The sequence below is a fragment of the Anguilla rostrata genome, chromosome 7 (assembly GCF_018555375.3).
Source record: "Anguilla rostrata isolate EN2019 chromosome 7, ASM1855537v3, whole genome shotgun sequence".
In the NCBI taxonomy this organism is placed as follows: domain Eukaryota; kingdom Metazoa; phylum Chordata; class Actinopteri; order Anguilliformes; family Anguillidae; genus Anguilla; species Anguilla rostrata.
The window spans coordinates 25376631-25395554 of NC_057939.1; the positions used below are offsets into that span (position 1 = coordinate 25376631).

The following is an 18924-nucleotide window of genomic DNA, read 5'->3' on the forward strand; positions in this document are numbered from 1 at the left end:
TTCTAAAAAAATGATTTTGGCTCCAAATCAGCCCCATAATGCAAGGGGACATGTGCTTTCCTGCTTTTCCTGATTACCAGTGTGTCAGATAATCCTGTTCATGCAGCTGCAGAAGTCCTTCAGGTGAAAATGAATGTGCAATGCTTTCTGGACTGACTCTGAATAATTCCCACAATAAATTCCTGTGCACAGTCAAAACTCCAGACCAAGATCCAAGTATAGACGTAAATGTATATTTATTAGTGAAAGAAAAGTACAATGTGCATTACACCATAAAAAAATTAGTAGTCAGTTACTTCAGAGTGATTACAGATGCAGGTCTTCTTTTTGTCACTTTGAAGCAGTGCCTAAATCCTCCACGTTCAGTTAGAACAAGGGATCATAGAACTGCAAGAGCAGTTAAAAAATGAAAGCACCAGTAGTTTAAACTCAAAACTCTCTGTGAGCTATGGGCACATTAGCTTCTCTTGGTTTCCTTGTGCCAAATTGTACACACAAAGTGAACAACTTGAAAAAAACATTAAAAGTCTAAAAATGTCTAAAACCTGACTAAATAAATGCTTTGAAACTTAGAAAAAGCACCAAATATCCCCGTCTATAGAAGAAAACGATGCTTAAGTGCTTGCTCTCATCCTATTCCCCAAATTACTGCAGTCCACTCCATATCTGACTTTCCAAGATCTTGCAAACAATGTCACAGTCCTAAATTTCTGCATGCCATAACCTGTCTTCTCTATATTTCATTGTAATGTAATCCAAAGGATTATACACTGAGGGATTATAAACTATGATTTTATCAGCTCTGTCTGTTTGATGGTAGTTCCTGAAGTCTCCACTCGGGACATCAGGTTGAAGGAGCCGTTTCAGTGAATACGCACTTAAACCAGGGGAACGACGGGTTAGACCTCCATGTTCTGCTGTCCAGAGATGTTACTCTGAAATGAGTTTCGTGTTTGTTGTGGCTCTTCTTCTGAAGCATGTGACCGATGGAACACTGCCTGGTCTACGAGCTCAGACCCCTGCCTGCTATGCCCAGCCTTTCTCTCCTGCCAGTTGCGCCACTTATAATGGGGATGTTCTTTCACACCTCTCCCACAACAAACTGTTGTACACTGCTTGTTTTAATAAAAAATATATTTGGAGAAAAAACAACAGAAGAAAAGAATAAAATCTATTACTCAGGGAGTGGAGATGAAAGGAATTAGGGGGGTTGGAGGTACGTATTTGTATAATGAGGGAGGAGGTGTTCCTCTCCAACTGCAGATCTTCTCCCACTCCTGATGCCTCCAGGAGCTACCACCAGGAGGCGCACAGCGGCACACCTCACAGCTCCTCCTCTTTGCCGGCAGGTACTAGAGAAGAAGACCGACAGCGGTCACTCGTGTTGCTAAAAGTACATTCAACGTCATTAAAATGTTATGTTTAGTTATGAATTCTTATCACAGGAAATAGATGAGACAATATTTGTTGTAACATGGGATATCTATAGAATGATTGTACTTTTCTCAAATTCATCATTTGGTCTCAAAGTATTTAAGTATTAAGTATACAGCAAAAATAACTAATTTCACTCCAACATTACCATATGTTTGGAGGGCACTGTATATACATACACACATACATATGTAGGAAAGACTTAGGAAAGATGATGTACATGTTCACTTGTAATACTAATATTATACAATAGTTTGGAATGTAAAGGAATAAGGTGTGCTGGTAAAATATTCCAACAAGTTGATGTAATACTTGTTTTCTCAACGTGCTAGCGTGTTTCACCCAGAGCAGTGTTTAATGGGCTGTGTGTGTGTGTGCATTAGAGCGTGCAGGAACAGCTCCCCATAAGACAGGCCTCATCTGTAAGCTTTTGCCCTGCTGACAGACAGACTAGCTTGGGCACACTCCTGCTACGTGTCCCAACAAGATCCAGCGCATCAGCGGGACAGATGTCAATTCCTACACGTCCCCCCCACACTCTACCTGCAAACCCCCTGACCCTCATAAATCCCCACACTCTACCTGCAAACCCCCTGACCCTCATAAATCCTCACACTCTACCTGCAAACACCCCTAACTCCCATTAATCCCCACACTCTACCTGCAGCTCCCTCGACCTCCACAAACCCCCACACTCTACCTGAAAACCCCTGCCCCCCATCAATCCCCACACTCTACCTGCAAACCCCCTGACCCCATCAATCCCCACACTCTACCTGCAAACCCCCTGACCCTCATAAATCCCCACACACTCCCTGCAAATCTTCTGATGGCCTCATAATTCTGAGATTAGATATTTGTGATCTCACACCATAAAAAGGGTATAGACTGCACTGTAGTATTTAATGTAATGTTGGATAATGTTAGCAGTTAGCCATAGTATTAAGACGCTCCAGTCATAATGCCATGCGTAAGTGCTGATAAATGTATCCATCGTAGGCCTGAGCCACTGGGCGCTCATTTTAGAGCTTTCTGGTGAAGCCAGTGGAGAACCCCTGGATTGGGGTGTGCAGGTGGAGGGTTCTGGGGCAGGTGCGGAATGGAGGATTGACCCAGGGAGCTCACCTTCTTTCTTGGTGGGAATGTCATCGAGGGATTTCACCACGTGGATGGTGCCCACGGCTGACGCCTCGCCCTTGGAGTTGGTGGCGTGACACTCGTAAGACCCGGCCTCATCCTCGGTGAGAGGGGAAATCTACCAGGCACACAGACACGGCATCATCACCATCACTCAACGAAATGTCTATGGTTTTAGCTGGACTGTGAAAAAGGGGCATCTTCACTGTGAACAAGAGATGTGCTGGATCCTGTTTATGTCACAGTGAATTTTTTTTGTCAATGGTGTGTGTGTGTGTATATTTGTGTATATTTGTGTGTATGTGTGTGTGTGTGTTGTGTGGTGTGTGTGTGTGTATCTGAGGACAGTACTCACCAGCACCCAGCCTGTAACCTCATGCTTCTCTGGTCCACCACGGGTCTGGATAGCCAGGTTATCTTTATCTCCAGGGAGCAGGTCAGTCTTTCCCTTGTTACTGAGAATCTGGGGTGGGTGATATAAGTTAATAAAATCCACAATAAAATACTATTTTCTGTTATTTTTTACTTTAAAAAGAGCCAAAGCTTTCCTCTCATGAAAATGAAAAAAACCTCACATCTTTCTTGGCATGGACCCATACTAAGATGGTCGTGAATATCACAAAAAACATTACAAAGTACTATGGCCAGAAATTCAAAGTTTGTAGTAATTTGTGTAGGTTTATGAGCAGGTATTAGTAGCTCATTCTTTTCTTTAGCAGTCTGTAGAAGCCATTTTCCTTCCGTTTGTGAAAGACTAATCAGCATTCAGAGAAGTTCTAGCAGCATGTTCACTGGCTTTAAAACTAGGACTGTGGAGTATGCTGGTGGTGAGAAAGATCCCATCCTCTGATAACATGCTCTGCTCGCACAATGTACACATTGTTTGAGTAAAGGCACAGGCTAAAGGAATGTGAATTTCAGGTCAAAGTTCGCAGTCAAGCTATGGACCGAGCAATGCCGAAGTCACGAAGAACTGCTGCTTTTGGTCATGTGTGGACAAAGTAGCTTTTATCTTCCCATAATTCCCATAATTGCTTGGAACGACTGTGTCACGAATCCTCAACCCTGGTCCTGGAGGTCCACAGTGTCTGCTGTATGTTGTTGCAATTCAGTACATGATTGATACATTTAAGTGTTTGATTAGCTGCCCTGAATTGGTTGCTGTTTTTAAGGAGTGGCTGTCTTAGATCAGAGTTGAGGTTGCCTGCTATCTGTTAAGTTTCATTTGGCAGGAACTAATGGGCTTTCATATGATTAAAGTCACTAGATGTCTTGGTAAGCATGGTGGCATAAGACAACCATGGATACAAGAGCAAATGTGTTCTGGTCATTTTGGCAAGCCTAACGTTCACTTTTTCAACCAAATGTAGCCAGGTTTTCAGCTGAACGTCTAGGCAGCGTTTCACCAACATTTCGCAACAGAAATGTTCACTGGCTTACGTCCTCTAAAGACACGTCCCAGCCTCTCAACTTTTTGCCTTAGGCTCTTGGGTAAGGGAGATCAATGCTGTGTTGTCCAATGAGCTTGTCTCATTTTATGGACTTAATTACCCATAATTCCCACAGTACCGCACTGTTAGTCAAGCACACAGTGTCCTGTCCAAATGCTCCGGGGTAGTGTTCTCTCTCCCCCTCTCTCCCTTCCTCTGTTATTTCACTGATCTGAACTGACTACTGATTAGCTAGCTCAGTGTCTGAAACACTGCTTTCATCTGTTCATGCTCTGGAGGCAAGGGCTTATCTTTAACTTGCATACTGGGGTGGGAAATGCATAGGCTCCAAGAACGGCAGCCCAGAAGAATTTTGTTCGAAAGAACAGCTGTAAAATTATCATTTCTTCTGAATTCTAAGGAGAAAATAATTCAGACTACTAAGCAGTATATCCCAATCTTGACATGAAATCCCCATCTTTATTATTGTAACCACCCTATCCCCTACCCCCTCCGTAAATTACACCCTTGTCTGGAGGTCAGTTCAAGGAAGCAAAGAAGGCCACAGACTCCAGCAGCAACCTTATTAACTTCCTGTGATTCACACCCAGAGAACAGAGAATAGGAACAATGCAACTAAGAGATCTCTTTTCTTCTGTATTTCTTTGAGGCCAATATGAGATCTCATTCAGGCTGCACAGAGACATAGGAAAGTGTCTCAAATTTCTCTGCTTTTTATCATAAGATATACATGGCTGAAATCTCTATTTAGACTCAGTGTGATATTAATGGGAGATGCCAGGAGTCTTTCAAATAACTCATTAAATCTAATGTCAAAAATCTCAGGCCTTTCTCAAACTGAGAAGAAAACATTATCTCAAATATTGTGACTGTATCCTTTTAAGAGATGCTAAAATGTAGAGTATTCATTTTTCATTTGCCTCACAGACATCTTGTTTTCTCAGTTTGATTCCTGTTTTTCTCCTATGAGATTTGGTTCTTGTATGATCCAATAAAGATATACTCATTTTTCTGTCTCCTGAGAAAGAACTGAGACAACAATGATAAATAAGAAACACATTCTTTGTCATTACTGTGGTGTATGTGGATTTTCCACTGAGAGAACAGCACTGTACATACACCTCTCAAACAAACCCCACATCCCCTGATCTTTTTCACCAGCTTTTCCTCTGGAGCCGGATTCTCTCAATATTTCAATGTAAGCCTTCCAAAAATATATATCTCAAATATGAAACATCAATATAACTCGAAACTGAGACATGGGTACATTGTTGTATAGGTGTGACTGTAATATCTCTGTTTGTGTCCATGTGACGGAATCGCTATTTCCCCTTCCCACAACCCTTCCTGTTTCCTCTGCTATTGTGTCTGTGGTTATTAATGGTGTTGATCTTTTTTACACATCCTTTGTTTTAACAAAGCCATACTGAGGAATCAACTCCAGAGAAGTGAACATAAACAACTAAAGATTGGTGCTTGATTGTACACGCAAAACAAATAGAGTAAATACTTTCCACATGAAACATTATTTGTATGATGTGATAGCTTTGATAGTGAAATGGTTCTCATAATAAAATACAAATTGATCCTCTTTAACCCTTTGAAGAGTTTTTTGGAATGTTTTTTCACACATTTTTACACCAGCTTAGAATGATATGTGTGATCCCACACATTAAAAATATCAAGATCTTTTTAATGTATGGAAAAACTGCATTTTCTTTTTGAACCTTACTATCCCCAGTGATCATTAGTTGCTTAATCATATGCTGATAACAAACATTATTTCAATTATTAAAGAATAATTGTTCACAAAAGCTGTCTTTGCTCGCAGGAGAGACAGGTAAGAACACATGGTGCACCCTACAGTCCGTGCACTGCAAAGCTTGACTGAATAGGCATCAGTCTTTCATAAGTACTTAGCCCCACCGCCCAGCCTCCCTTTAAAACCAAGTCATGCTCTGTACCTTCTTCCAGGTGAGCACGGGGGTGGGGATTCCGATGGCCTCGCAGCTCAGGTACACCTGAGAGCCCGTAACGTTCCACACCTCTCCGGGCGCTGTCACGATGGCAGGAGCTGGAGGAGGGAGGACAGATGCAACGCGAGCAGTTTAATATCTTCTAACTGCACATCAATCTATCTTAGCCATAGTCTCTTTTCCAGAGGGCAAGAATCAACAGTTCTTCCAGGCAGGAATTTTCAAGTGGATGGATTGCTAATAGTGCACATATTGACTGATACGTGCTCTCTGGTTTAGAGAAAAAGAAGAGCCAGGGGGTGTGGTAGTTCTGCTCTGCCGCTGTGATACTCCAGAGATGGATGCCCAGAACCAGTACTCTGGAGAACTGGCAGAAATGAATTCACGGGGGAGGATTCAAAAGCATGGAACAGCTTAACCAGACATGCAGCAGAGGCAGAGACCCTTGCAATGTTCAATCTTAGTCTTGGTGCAGAGCTGGATACTCTCTAGCAGAGGTGGAAAATCCAGGTTCAGAAAGTAAAAGTCTAGCCCAGTATTTTGTTTCAATCACCTGGATTTGCAAATGTGCACAATTCCTCAGCCAGGAGGTAGAACTTACTGGTGAAATAAAAGTTCATCTGCAGACAAAACACATGGAAGGACTTTTACTTTTTGATCCCTGGACTTTCCACCTCTGCTCTCTAGACTGAGGGTACATGATGGCCTTGCTCAATGATCTGTTCTTCACATTATGTATTCTTATGTACCTATGTTCTGAAAGACTCTGAACGTGCTTTGGAAGTGAGAAAAAATAAATGAACAATTAAAAATGTAATGATTTGTCTAAAAGAGAGCTAAAGTTTACCCTGGCTTAGTATACTGCTAGCAATTCACCTGGTAGAAATCAAAGTCCTAGGTGCTCACACAGAGATGCAATGTTAAAAGGTTATTATATAGTCAAAACCTTAACTGGCAATGGCTACTGCATTGTAGGTAATGAGCCTTCTATAGTCTATAGTATGCTGTACGATAGGTACACATTTATTCATAAAAAGATAACAAACATCTGTCATTTTGTGGATCCAGATTTATTTTGTTTCTTGTCTGTGTGTGTGTGCGTGTGTGTCTTCATCAGCAGCTGCCTCTTAACTATATATGATAGTAAGCATGACATATAAAAACATGTCTTGTCTTTTCTGGAGAACAGCCAAACCAGTTTTCAATAGTAATGCACAGCGACCGCTCCATTATTCCTTCAGGCTACGTCTTTAAAAGTTCTGCTTCACTGAAATTTATCATCTGATATATATTCCATTTTTCTTCCTCACTGCAGTCACTGTCAGAAATATATAAATAAATAAAAAGATTAGAAAGCATGGATAAATAAAATTAGGAAACTGTCACACATACAAATATGGAATGCTCCTCAGAGGCCAGTCTTGTTATTGTAATCTGAGAGTCGCTTTAAATTCATTTGTAAACCAGACAAATATGTAAACGAAATAAGCTGACATCGCTTATGGATTCCTTCCTCTTAAGTGTTTGCTCTTCATTTTCTGTGTGACGCTATACAAACAGGAGAGGAAGCTAGTACGTGCGGGACCGTAAATATACTTGAACTCCGACCCCCCCAAAGTCATTTCATTGGGGCCTCCTTATAGACAGCCGCCATAAATAAAGTTTCGAGTTTGACATAAGATCTTGTAATTTTACGTGCATCAAGTTCAAATTCATCAATCATTCTTAATGCTCCAAAAGGGCGTTTTAGAAATTTTGACCTGAAACTGTCTCAGCATTGAGTTTTTTATCTTCTTTTCATAACAGTCAGAGTTGAGACAGACCTGGGTCAAACATGTTTTTGAAAAACTTTAACTCTTCAGACTCTGGTAAAGATTAGAAAACACACCTGCAGATGACTGAGAATATTCAATGACCTGAGTTACCAAATCTGTACAAACATATTAAAAGAAAGCTTCTATGCTGGATACTGGTGTAGATGGATGTCTCTATTAAATTAGTCATCAATCTGCAGGAATGTTAGTGGAGTTCTTTTAGGTTTAAAGTATTTCAGATAATTATTTGACTCAGGTCTGATCTGAGACAGATTTCCCATTTGGTCCCGCCACACTTTCAGGTCAAAACCGGTATGGGAAAATAAATTTTAAAGTCAGTTCCCATTAAAAAATATTTTTAAAAAATGCTTGTGACGTACAGGGTTTATATGCAAAAACAAATAGTGCCTGCTGGGGCTTGCTGCTGAAGCACGAGTCTGGTTCGGCTCTACTGGATACAGGCAAATTAGACCCCAGCAACTCTGTGGAATGCAACACGCTCGGCTAACAGGCATATTTTCTTTTTTTTTATAAATACCCCCTATTGACCGGCCAATCCCGGGCTGGCACACAGACAGGATTAATCATGCCAGGGTTCGCTGAGCTGAGGAGACAGGCTTTGCCCTGAAACAACAGCCCAGGCGGTGTGTCCATAATCATCGCGCTGTTGTTTGATCAACCATCACCTCCTTTCATGGGCCGCAATCCACCCGTGGCCGGAATTTCAGACGACGCGCCTGTCTCACAATGAGCGAAAAGTCAATTAGCCATCTCCTCCATTGTGTGCTGACATTATTCACAGTCTCTGTGCTGCTCTGTCTGGGTGGGGTTTCATGTTCTGCTAGTGACTGGCTTAGCCACAGCCTGGCTTAGAATCTCAGCCAGGCCTCACTTACACAGGAGTCAGGTACAATGGTTACATTTTTTAAAAACACTTTTTTTCTTATTTAACCTTTATTTAACCAGGGCAGTCAGACTGAGATTGACATTTCTTTTTCAAGTGAGCCCTCGGGCCTACACGTCTTTGGACATTGGGAGGAAACTGTAGTACCCAGAGGAAACCTATGCAAACAAGGGGAAGGCATGCGAACGTGCAAACAGGATTTGAACCCAGAACCCTCCGTCTTGCAAGTGCTAACCGCTATGCCATCAATCTGTCAAAATGAGGTTGCCTGTTCAATTCATATTTAGGCCAAAGCTGCCAGGTCCTTCAGCAAAGATACTTTACCTGAGCTGCTTCTCTAAATATCCATGTGAGTAATTGGTTTGCATGTAAAAACAGGTAAGCAGTGTACCTAGTGACTCTGGATGAGATAGACATATCTGCTAAATGTAGTGTATTAAACAAGGTCATAAATTTATGAGCAACGTTCCTCCACTTCAGCACATGCAATTAAGCATTCATTCACATTATGAAATATTACGATCTTTACAGTGACAGCTGTACTGCCTACCAGCAAATCATACTGACAGTATAACTGAGCATGATTTCATCTATTGCACGTATTTACTGTGAATATAAGAAGCCGATTGGTCAGACAATGGCACGATATTCCCATGTTCTCCCCCCAGACATGGAGAGGGTCAGGGTTTCAGAGGGAGGCAGTAATGAAGACCCAGCACTCCCCTAATATATCATCACAGGGATTCCTAAGCATTCCACCCCCAGGACCCCACTGGCAACAGCAGCATGTTCTTTCCTGTGTGGCCAAGACACCCAGTTTTTGACTGGCACACCCAAAAAACTTGGTGTTCCCTCCTGATCCACGATCTCAATCCCCTCCCCACTCCACCCCCTCGTCTGCGATCCAAATCTCTCCCTGATCCACCCACAAATTTCTCGGCTACACCACTCTGCTACACATCTCTGCCACTACTGCAGGACCTATTTACTCAGCAAAATAATACACTTTCTGTGACCACACATACCCTATCACAACATAGCCACATATCAAGATCTAATGTGAAATGAAAACTATTTTATGGCATATCAAAACAAGTCTATGTACAAAAGGGACTGTGGAGACTCTGTGACGTACAGGCTATTTAAAAAAAAAATCATGCCTCTCACATCCCACCCCAGCCATTCTCACGACCCCTGCCGACGGGCCCCAGCCCACAATTTGGGAACCGCGGCCTTGTCAGTGACCTGTGTTCACTTTTCATTCAACGAGTGACAGCTACCAATTCTGCTCCTTTGCTAAAGGCAAAAGTCTCTGTGCATGTCATGGAATCATGCATTAAATATGACAAAATAATTGCTGCTGCCAATCCTTTCATGATAGAATCTTCTGCAAAACAGATTGCAAGACAGCTTCATTTTTGGATTCCATTAACTTGATATTGATTTTGGCATGCACTCCCAGGTGAAATTCATGTATTTTAGTTTGCCATGTAAGTTTAAAAGTGTTCACTAACTACAATGAAGAGGCACAGATCATACTGCTATTATACCAGCTATTATTCTCTAGTGCCAGGGTTTTCAACAGAGGGTCCGCAGACCCCTGGGGGTCCTTGAAGGTACTGTAGGGGGTCCCTGGCCAGACTTGATATGCAATGACTATATATAAATTTGGGAAAATACGCACAACATATAAAAAACGCATGATGGGTTCTCCTAGGTGATTATGAGCCTTTGGAACTCCCGGATCAGAAAAAGTTGAACCCCCCTGCTCTAACGTTTTGAAAATAATGGTTCCGAATAAATATTCATCCAGCACCTGCGTCACCGAGAGTGGTGTGCGCGCAGACATCAGGTTCCACGAACGGGTAAACGCGTCAGTATGGAAGGTTACTGCAGCCTTCTATAGCTCGTTCAGCGGTCCATTTGAGAACGAATACGAAATGACCACGATAAAGTCTATTTCGGTCGACTTCTGGAATAGGGACGACGGTTTTATAAATACATTCTGCACGAATCTGTAACGAAAGACCGCTGCCACCCTGTCACAGATTAAAAAGTAGTTCAATCTATTTAAAACCGTAAACATGATCCGAATTGTATTCTTTAAATCGAATTATATTTTCTGTAAAGCTTAAATCAGCCACCGCATCTCCTTATTACTTTCAGAAAACAAGGATACATGACATTTATATTATAAAACAATAGCGATAGCTTACTAAAACAATCACAACTACTAAATAATAATAATAATAATAATAATATCATCACCTTTCGGGCATTTTCCTTTATTCTGGACTTTAATCTCAGGGTTATTTTGGTCGACTGCTTTCAAACTGGCGGCTTTCAAATCACACCCGGTTTCATAAGTCACTCCGTCGGTGCCACACACTTCATAGTCGCTCTTGCAGACGCAAACTCCGAGTTTGCCTTTTTTCCCTTTGTCGCTCTTCACGCACTCCAGCCCAGCGGCGCATCGCTTCGCTGTGGATCCCCGCCCTCCACAAGGCTCTTTCGGGCCGGCCGCGCACATCGAACAGCAGCCGCAGGAATCCAGAACCTTGCCGAACTCGCAGCCGTCAGCAGGGAGAGGGTCGCAGCCAGTGGTGTTGCAAGTGCCGCAGCTGCGGGGAACGCGGTCCGAAGCCGCAGTCATAAACGACAGGGACGCCACAAGAACAAAAAGCACCAGCATCTTGTCGTTCTAAGTGCCGTCCTGTTTTGACAGCTTCAGTTCTATAACGGCTAATACAGTACCACGCCGGTTTACAGTAGTTTTATTCAAGACTGACCCCGCCCAGAAGATACCGCCTTTCCCATTTTTATACTTCTGTACACAAACCCACAGATCATTTTTTGATGATTAATGTGCCTTTTAAATTACTTGAATTAAGACTTTTCTTTAAAGAAGCCTCTACTGGTATTTTCACACTTGATTCAGGGCCAGTAGTTAAACATGTCAAAATAACACACTATACCATCAAGTTTTTTTTATCTCTCATCTCCTCATAACCTTTATGATTCAGGAATAGCCTTTTGGAGACAGACAGCAATATAATTTTAAGACATAAATTTCCAATACTTGTTTTACAGTTTTTACAGTATTTCACAAAAGACGACAAATAGTTTTCTTTTAATTACGTTAACGTGGAAATTATGATTTTTTGCAGTTTTTTAATAGGCCTCGACTTTCTAGATGCAAATTAAAGTAACATTCTTTCAGGGAGGTATTTTTTCTTGCCTGAGTGGAGAATAGCAAACAACTAAAAAGATAAATAGCACTAGGCTATCAGGAGCCACTTTAATCCAACAGCTACTCTGTCAATAGGACACACATCAGCAGGGGCTTCATAAACAAATAATTCTGGTCTCTTCTGAGGAGAGTACAGGCTGGTACCTGTGAGTTAGGGGTACAGAGGTACATGACAGACTAGCAGTTCTGCCCCACCTCTCTTCATGTCCCAATGGGGCGAGTCTTCAGTGTGGTTTGAGGATGCTGCCTGGCCCCTGGGCTGGTAAGTCATCGCAGACAATTGACCACCACCGGTTTTTGACTGGTGGTGGCAGTACACTTTCCTCAGCTCATACAGAGTCAAGTAGTGAAATAACTGATGCCTCATGACTGTTTCTCTGTGGGTCTATAGGAGTGCTGGGGACCCCTGTTGGTCAGGAAGTGGAATCGCACAGCCAATGGCAAATGGCCTGAGTGAGTCTTCAGTGACCAGGCTATCTTATCCAGGGCAGGGTGACTCACAAAGCAAAGGCCACAACGTGTACACCGTGGGGAGCCATTTGGAACACAGAGGCTTTGGCCTTCTACTCAAGGGCGCGGCAAAAGTGTCAGATTCAAATTCACAACCCCCGTTTGCATGACCAGAGCCTGGGCTCCAGGCTCTATTTCAGGTACTTGGCGACGAAGGCGGTGGCGATGTCGCGGTAGGGCGTGTCCGAGTCGGACCGCGTCGGCGGGATTCGGCAGAGGCGACGGAATCGGGGGGAGCGCAGGAGCAGGTTGTGGAACAGACCCACGCAGCTGGAGCTCAGCCAGTACAGGGCCATTGACTGCAGGAGTAAGAGAGAAATTAGGGGGCAGAGGGCAAGGGTCAAAGGTCAGAGTTCTCACACCCTTATAAACATTCAATGCCTCTGCCTGTTTGTGTGGGTCAGGCGGAACTATCGCTACGGTGAGAAACTTCCTCGTCGTTTTCTCAGCCCCAGACTTAGAGTGCGTGATCTTGTGTGTGGCTGTATGTGCTGCACTCGCTAACGCAACGTATGCCTGTGTGGAATGCAAGTGGGTGTATTGTTTTTCACCTTTATTCAACCAGGTAGGTTAACTGTTTTGTTTGCAGTGACAGCCTGGGGAGTCAAAGTCGGTGGGGAATGCATGGGACTCCGCAGCCAATCAGATTTTGTGCTTGTGATAATTTGACCAGGACATCATGGGTTAACACCATGCAGTGTATTCATGTGCGTGTGTCTGTAAGACCAGCAAGACCTTGTGACTTACGGAGGGAACGGTGGCTGCAAGAGGGATCATCACCAGGGAAATTCCACGAATGAAGTTGGTCATGTACTTCTGAAGCTTTGAGGCTTCTAGTCGCCGCAGTGCAAATATCTAAAAACCAAAGGGTGGGGGGGTCAAAGGGGAGATTGGGGTTATAAAGAGTGCAGTCGCAACAAATAGTTTCCCCCAAGGCACATTTATAAGTGGGTGTTAAACAGGAAACACCCACTTATAAAAGGGGTCATATAAGGGCACCGCAAATGATGGATAAAAGTTTAATCATGGGTGGGGCTGAACACTTATTTAACACTAAAAGCGCAGATTAAGCCCTCTGTAGAACACGGATAGAGGACACCTGTGGAGACACGGGCCTGGTTGCCACGTGAGACAGGTGACTCACCTCCACGCTGAGGAGGTTAGCCAGCCCCAAGCACACAGGCATGACCCAGGTGCTGTCAGGCAAAGTGAGGTCTGGAAACCAGAGAGCGCCCCCTACTGCCAGCTCTCCCTGCAGAGCTGAGAAACACAACACGCAGCAATAGGTTTACTGCACGGTAAATAATAACAATAAAAACTGACAAAAAAAAAGACTGTTTCAAAGTTCCATTTTTTTTTCCTAACAGGATTTCAAATTGCAGAACACACAAGGTGAAGTCATTGACTGGTGTAAAATAAACATTAACCTGTTTCTCATAGATTTTTTGAACAAATGTAGAATGTTAAGTGTTACAGTGAGTTCTGAATGAATGACGTAGAATGTTGGTGATACAGTGTGTGCTGAGTAGATGTGTAACGATGCATCATGACACAAAATTTCACAATCCAAAAACGTGATGATACACATCGTGCAGCTGAAAAATTGATCGCCATATCAGCTAAATCTTATCTCTTTCAATTATGCCGCCAAAACACATTCTTTAGCCCAATTTTCACAAGGCTAGTTTTAACTCAGGACGTCCTGTAATGTTCTTTTTCCAAATTATGTTGGTAATGGCAGCGGTGCATTCTGGATAAAATAATCCTGGCCTTTTCACGTCTGTCAGCGAGATGTTCCACCAAACATTTGCCAAACTCCTCTATCTCAACACCGCAAACAGGAACCAAACACTGCATACCACTTGTAGGACTTCTAAATCTGCCACCGACTGTCCTGAACGCAACACATATTTTCTCCCCTCTTTCGTTTTTGGTGAAGTCGTAACGCAGATTATGAACACTTGTGACTTGTGTTGCAGCTGAAATACAATTGAACTGATGCCGGGGGGGAACTTAATTGAGGCACCTCTGCGCTATCCTGCTTTCCAGCTGTCCACTGATGCGGTGGAAAGTAAACGCTCATTTATTCAACGCGTGCCTCTCAGGCAAAAGCATACCTTGCAGTTCAAGCTAATTCAGTCCCAATTAAGTTAGCGTGTTTTTACAACTGCAGGAGACATTGTGAATTCTCAAAGATCTCAGTTGCTGCCTGAAATTGTCTAAATGCTGATTTTACTGAAAAAGGTGTGTCCTTATTCTAGTCTAGAAAAAGAAAATCCGTCTAGTCATTGAAGTTTTTTTTTTTCTATTTAAATTGAGTTTTGTGGTCACTGGTCGAACAAGCTAATTTGTTTTATTTCATTGAAGACATTCTATTATCTATTGCACTGAAAACTATACATTGTGTTTACAAAATAAAAAAGTCAATCATCTAGTCATAACTTGTTTGCATTCAAACTTTGTGAGAAAATATTGTGAGTATAAAATCGTGAAACCCTGTATCGTTTATCATACCGAATCGTGAGCCAAGTGTATCGTTACATACCTACAATAGTGTGAATGAATGAATGATGTAGAATGTTTGTGCTAGAGTGTGTTCTGAATGAATGATGTAGAATGTTAACATTACAACGTGTGCTGAATGAATGATGTATATTGTTTGTGTTTCAGCATGTGATGAATGATATATATTTAGTGTTACAGTGTGCGCTGAATTATATAGAATATTAGTGTTGCAGTGTGTGCTGAATGAATAATGTACATTGTTAGTGTTACAGTGTGTGCTGACTGAATAATGCATATTGTTAGTGTTACAGCGTGTGCTGAATGAATGATATATATTGTTAGTGTTACAGTGTGTGCTGAAAGAATGATATATATTGTTAGTGTTACAGTGTGCTGAATGAATAATGTATATTGTTCATGTTACAGCATGTTCTGAATGAACGAGTACAGGCTGTAAGTGTGAGTGGTTACCCTGTGTGGAGTCTGACGTGCCCAGGCTGAGGTTTCGCAGAGCCAGGGAGAGACACACCCACATGGGCAGCTGCACCCACACCAGCAGGCTGGCCTTGAAGGGGTGGCAGTTATCCCGCACATACAGCTCCGAAACGATCCGCCGCAAGTTCTTTTTGAACTGGTACCTACCCGTGGGTGTTAAAAAGAGAAAAGGGGAGCGTGGTCAGGACAATGGACACGTTTAACGCAGACACACATGAGGTACAGACAAAGCCGTTAACCACTGACAGACACACACACACAGGACAGACACAGCTGCTTACCACTGACACACGCACATGCAGTACAGATGAAACCTTATACCAATGATGCACACACACACACACACACACACAGTACACACGCAGCCATTAACCACTGACACTGACAGACACACACACACACACACACAGAGTATAGGTGCCAGCTTTTACCACTGACACGCAAACAACAAACAGATAACAATCCTCTATTAATTGATGAACAATACCTAAAAATATTTTTGTTCTATTTTTGCATTCTTTATCCATCCTTTGAGGCAGATTACTTTTTCTAGAGACCCTGGCGAGAAATGCATATTCGCTACTGGCAAGCTAGAATAACTGACCCAGATGTGCTACCAGGAGGTCGAAGGTCGGCTCTTACCGGCAGACTTTTTCTGACCAGCCCAGCTGCTTGCCCCGCACAGAGACCTCGTAGCGCAGGCGTTTCGCCAACTCCGCAATCTCCGCCTGCAGAGCCTCGACCTAGCTGAAAGCAAGGCCACAGGGGGCTATTTCATTTGGCAAACCTTACCCTTCAAAAATCAAAACACATGGCCTCCATAAACATACAAAAATACTGGACATTGCTTTAAAAGGCCGGCCCTCAAGGTTCAACTGAATATCATTTTTCTTTTTTTTTTTCTTCCAGAAAGAACATCTGTTTCCCTTAATTAAAAGAAAAACACGAGACGACCATTTATAAACATTCTCAACGTCCTCCTGAGATCTGGTACAGAGCAAAGATAAGGGGGCATTGCCAAATAAAGAAAACACAGCTTTTCCCAGGGTCAGGGGGAAACATCTTTTGACGTTACTGGGGCAACCCACTCACATTCCAAGGAGTCCAATGCAGCCCACTCAAAACACAAGGGGCACGGTATGAGATTTAAGCATCGGCAATCTTGGCAGTTCCAATTTGTTATGACTGCACTGTACTGTACCACTTTCACGCCAGTCACGATTTTAGCATTTATTTCTAATTGTGTAGAAGAGGCAACTTCACAGTTAGTCCACGAGAATTGATTGGATTTACACCCTTGTATGGTGGAAGACGCCACTGACTATAATGGAATGCGACTCACTTAAAAAACTCACAGTATATATGTGGTTTGTAGCTGTGGGTCAGGGCTGCTGGTGATGGAGTGTATGAGCACAGAGTAGGTAGGAGACTGCGAACTCCTGAACCTGCCCTTCCATGCCGACTAGATGACCCCAGAGCAGGGGGCGGGCCTTGGGCTGTTCCGCAAGTAAAACACACCCCACAGCTGGGAGGTGAAGTGTGCCTCATAAACTAAGCACTGCTTAGACAGAGAAATGTATATGCCTTAAATGTCATTCACACTTAAAACACTGTACTCATTATAAATACATGATTCATGGGGATGGAGCTCTAAAGCCACTGCAAGGGACCTCACTGCTTCTGAGCCAAGTTCTCAGTAGATGATCTTCTTGGGATTAATTTTTTTTTTTTTTTCATAGTTAACTCCCACTGGAGTACATATTAAATTTGCCTTGCATTTCAACCTCACACAGCACTCAAATTAGACTTGTTTTCTCACAAGCAGTTGGCAAACATCCCCATTCCCAGTACCAAGCCAAACTGGATGCATCCCTCAAACCAAAAGGTCAAACTTTCTACACTGCTCAGAATGCAAACAGACTGAGTGTTCCAAATAGACCTCAAGAGATTATTTCATAGGTGAAAAAACTGTCACAGTAAAGTGTTTTGCCTGACATGAGCTCTTACAGTGTACATGTGGTTCCTATTGGACTCCATTAGAGTTGAATTAACACAGGACATTTTACTGTGCAGTTACCAGCATGAAAATTGAGTAATATCAGCATAAATAGACATCTGCCAGTTACAGATGCAACACGGTTTCGGACTCTCAATATAAGAACAGACCTTTCCTATTATGACCATCTGATAGGCCCCCAACGGGAGAGTGATGACGGTCCGCAGCGCCAGGGTGGTGCCGATGATGCTGGCCCACCACGGTAGCCCCGTCGTCTGCTGCATAGTGACTAGCAACTGCTCGGTCAGATGCACCGGCGTGGAATCCGCCATACTTTCGTACCATCCGGGCCTGTTTGAGCTTAGAGCCCTCCGCGGCGCTAAGCTCCCGGGATGCGTGGGGCAGCGAAGACGGCTGAGTAGCGCCACTGACGCGGGTTTCAACGGAACGCTGGGCTCACTGGAGAAAGCAGCGTGTGCGATGCTCAAAGCCCGCGGCTGTAGAATCTGTCGGTTCCCTTGGCAGGCATGCCGACAAGTTGCCGCCACCAGTCTGGCCATGTTTTGCCGCATCATCCTGCACCTGTAGGACAGAGTAGAGGCCGTTATCCAGACCTTTTTAAAATGCATGCTATTCAGCTTATGAAACGTTGCAAGCAAAATAACATATGCTATACTGTACTTTGGAAAACACTGGTGCATAGACACAAAACTATTTTACATATGCACCCCATTTCTAAATATCCTGCCCCCAAAACAACAAAAGACATTGTACCATGTACCGGGTAAAAAAAATCAAAGCGGTCCTCCAGTCTCCCCAATCCCAAATATTCTTGTGATTGACGTTTATGATACAGGTATCCAACACAATGAAATTACAACGAATGTGGAAGCGGCATTCCAGTGCGTTAACAGGATGTTTTTACGGTCTGTTTTTTACTCTATATTACGGCATATATATTGAGTCACATAGCAGCAGAATACTACTATGAAAAATACTCGGTATCCCAAGTGAAGGTCACAGGTAGCCACCCGAATATCAACAGCATACATCATAGGAAATAGTACTCGGAATGGCAATCTTTTGTTCAATTAAAAAAGACAGAACTAAGTTAGACGACATCAGTAGGCTGTAGGAACTCATTCGGCTAGGTTCAACGTGCGATTCAGACAGAGGAAACGACACCTGCAGACGGAATGCTAAAGCTTAACTTTTCCGATTATTTTATTGTTTGTTTTTCCGTTAGTATGTTAGCAAATTAGAACCCATGTATCGAGAATATTCATTGTCTTAACACTAGAATTTACAGCGCGAACTACATACAAGAAAGTATATGACAGCAAGCAGGCTCACATTTTCCCCACTAACCTCATTGAGTCGAGAGCATATTACGTATATATCTTGCGCCACTGTTTTATGGGAACTAGTCACATATTGTGGCAGATGCGAACG

At 43.0% G+C, this 18924-nt stretch overlaps 2 protein-coding genes across 5 annotated transcripts; both read right to left on the reverse strand.

Annotated features, from left to right (window-relative positions):
- Positions 1–213: 213 nt before the first annotated feature.
- LOC135259471 (insulin-like growth factor-binding protein 7) lies at positions 214–11483 on the reverse strand. Of its 2 annotated transcripts, none has more exons than XM_064343905.1 (5): positions 10985–11483; positions 5987–6096; positions 2927–3034; positions 2563–2689; positions 214–1352 (listed from the first exon to the last, which is right to left on the reverse strand). In XM_064343905.1, exons 1-5 carry the CDS (start codon positions 11406–11408, stop codon positions 1324–1326), a joined length of 798 nt encoding a protein of 265 aa, XP_064199975.1. In that variant the 5' UTR covers positions 11409–11483; the 3' UTR covers positions 214–1323. The 2 variants fall into 2 exon arrangements, with proteins under 2 accessions (XP_064199975.1, XP_064199974.1); XM_064343904.1 differs by having other exon boundaries at positions 2560–2689; positions 10985–11480.
- On the reverse strand, positions 11476–18862 carry LOC135259470 (cytochrome c oxidase assembly protein COX18, mitochondrial). Of its 3 annotated transcripts, none has more exons than XM_064343900.1 (7): positions 18841–18862; positions 17643–18054; positions 16119–16219; positions 15453–15619; positions 13621–13736; positions 13224–13331; positions 11476–12775 (listed from the first exon to the last, which is right to left on the reverse strand). In XM_064343900.1, the coding sequence occupies exons 1-7, from the start codon at positions 18843–18845 to the stop codon at positions 12608–12610; spliced, it is 1077 nt and encodes a 358-aa protein (XP_064199970.1). In that variant the 5' UTR covers positions 18846–18862; the 3' UTR covers positions 11476–12607. The 3 variants fall into 3 exon arrangements, with proteins under 3 accessions (XP_064199970.1, XP_064199972.1, XP_064199971.1); XM_064343902.1 differs by lacking the exon at positions 18841–18862 and adding an exon at positions 18658–18834; XM_064343901.1 differs by lacking the exon at positions 18841–18862 and adding an exon at positions 18653–18834.
- Between the last annotated feature and the right edge of the window lie 62 nt (positions 18863–18924).

Coding starts and splice junctions, on each gene's coding strand:
- LOC135259470 (XM_064343900.1), bottom strand. Junction 16,220..17,642: donor AGATGGTCATAATAGGAAAG/GTCTGTTCTTAT, acceptor GCTTTCAGCTAG/GTCGAGGCTCTGCAGGCGGA. Junction 12,776..13,223: donor TTGCAGCCACCGTTCCCTCC/GTAAGTCACAAG, acceptor TTACTCCTGCAG/TCAATGGCCCTGTACTGGCT.
- LOC135259471 (XM_064343904.1), bottom strand. CDS start 11,408: ATGCTGGTGCTTTTTGTTCTTGTGGCGTCCCTGTCGTTTATGACTGCG. Junction 6,097..10,984: donor TAAAGGAAAATGCCCGAAAG/GTGATGATATTA, acceptor TCCCTCCTCCAG/CTCCTGCCATCGTGACAGCG. Junction 3,035..5,986: donor CCGTGCTCACCTGGAAGAAG/GTACAGAGCATG, acceptor CACCCACCCCAG/ATTCTCAGTAACAAGGGAAA.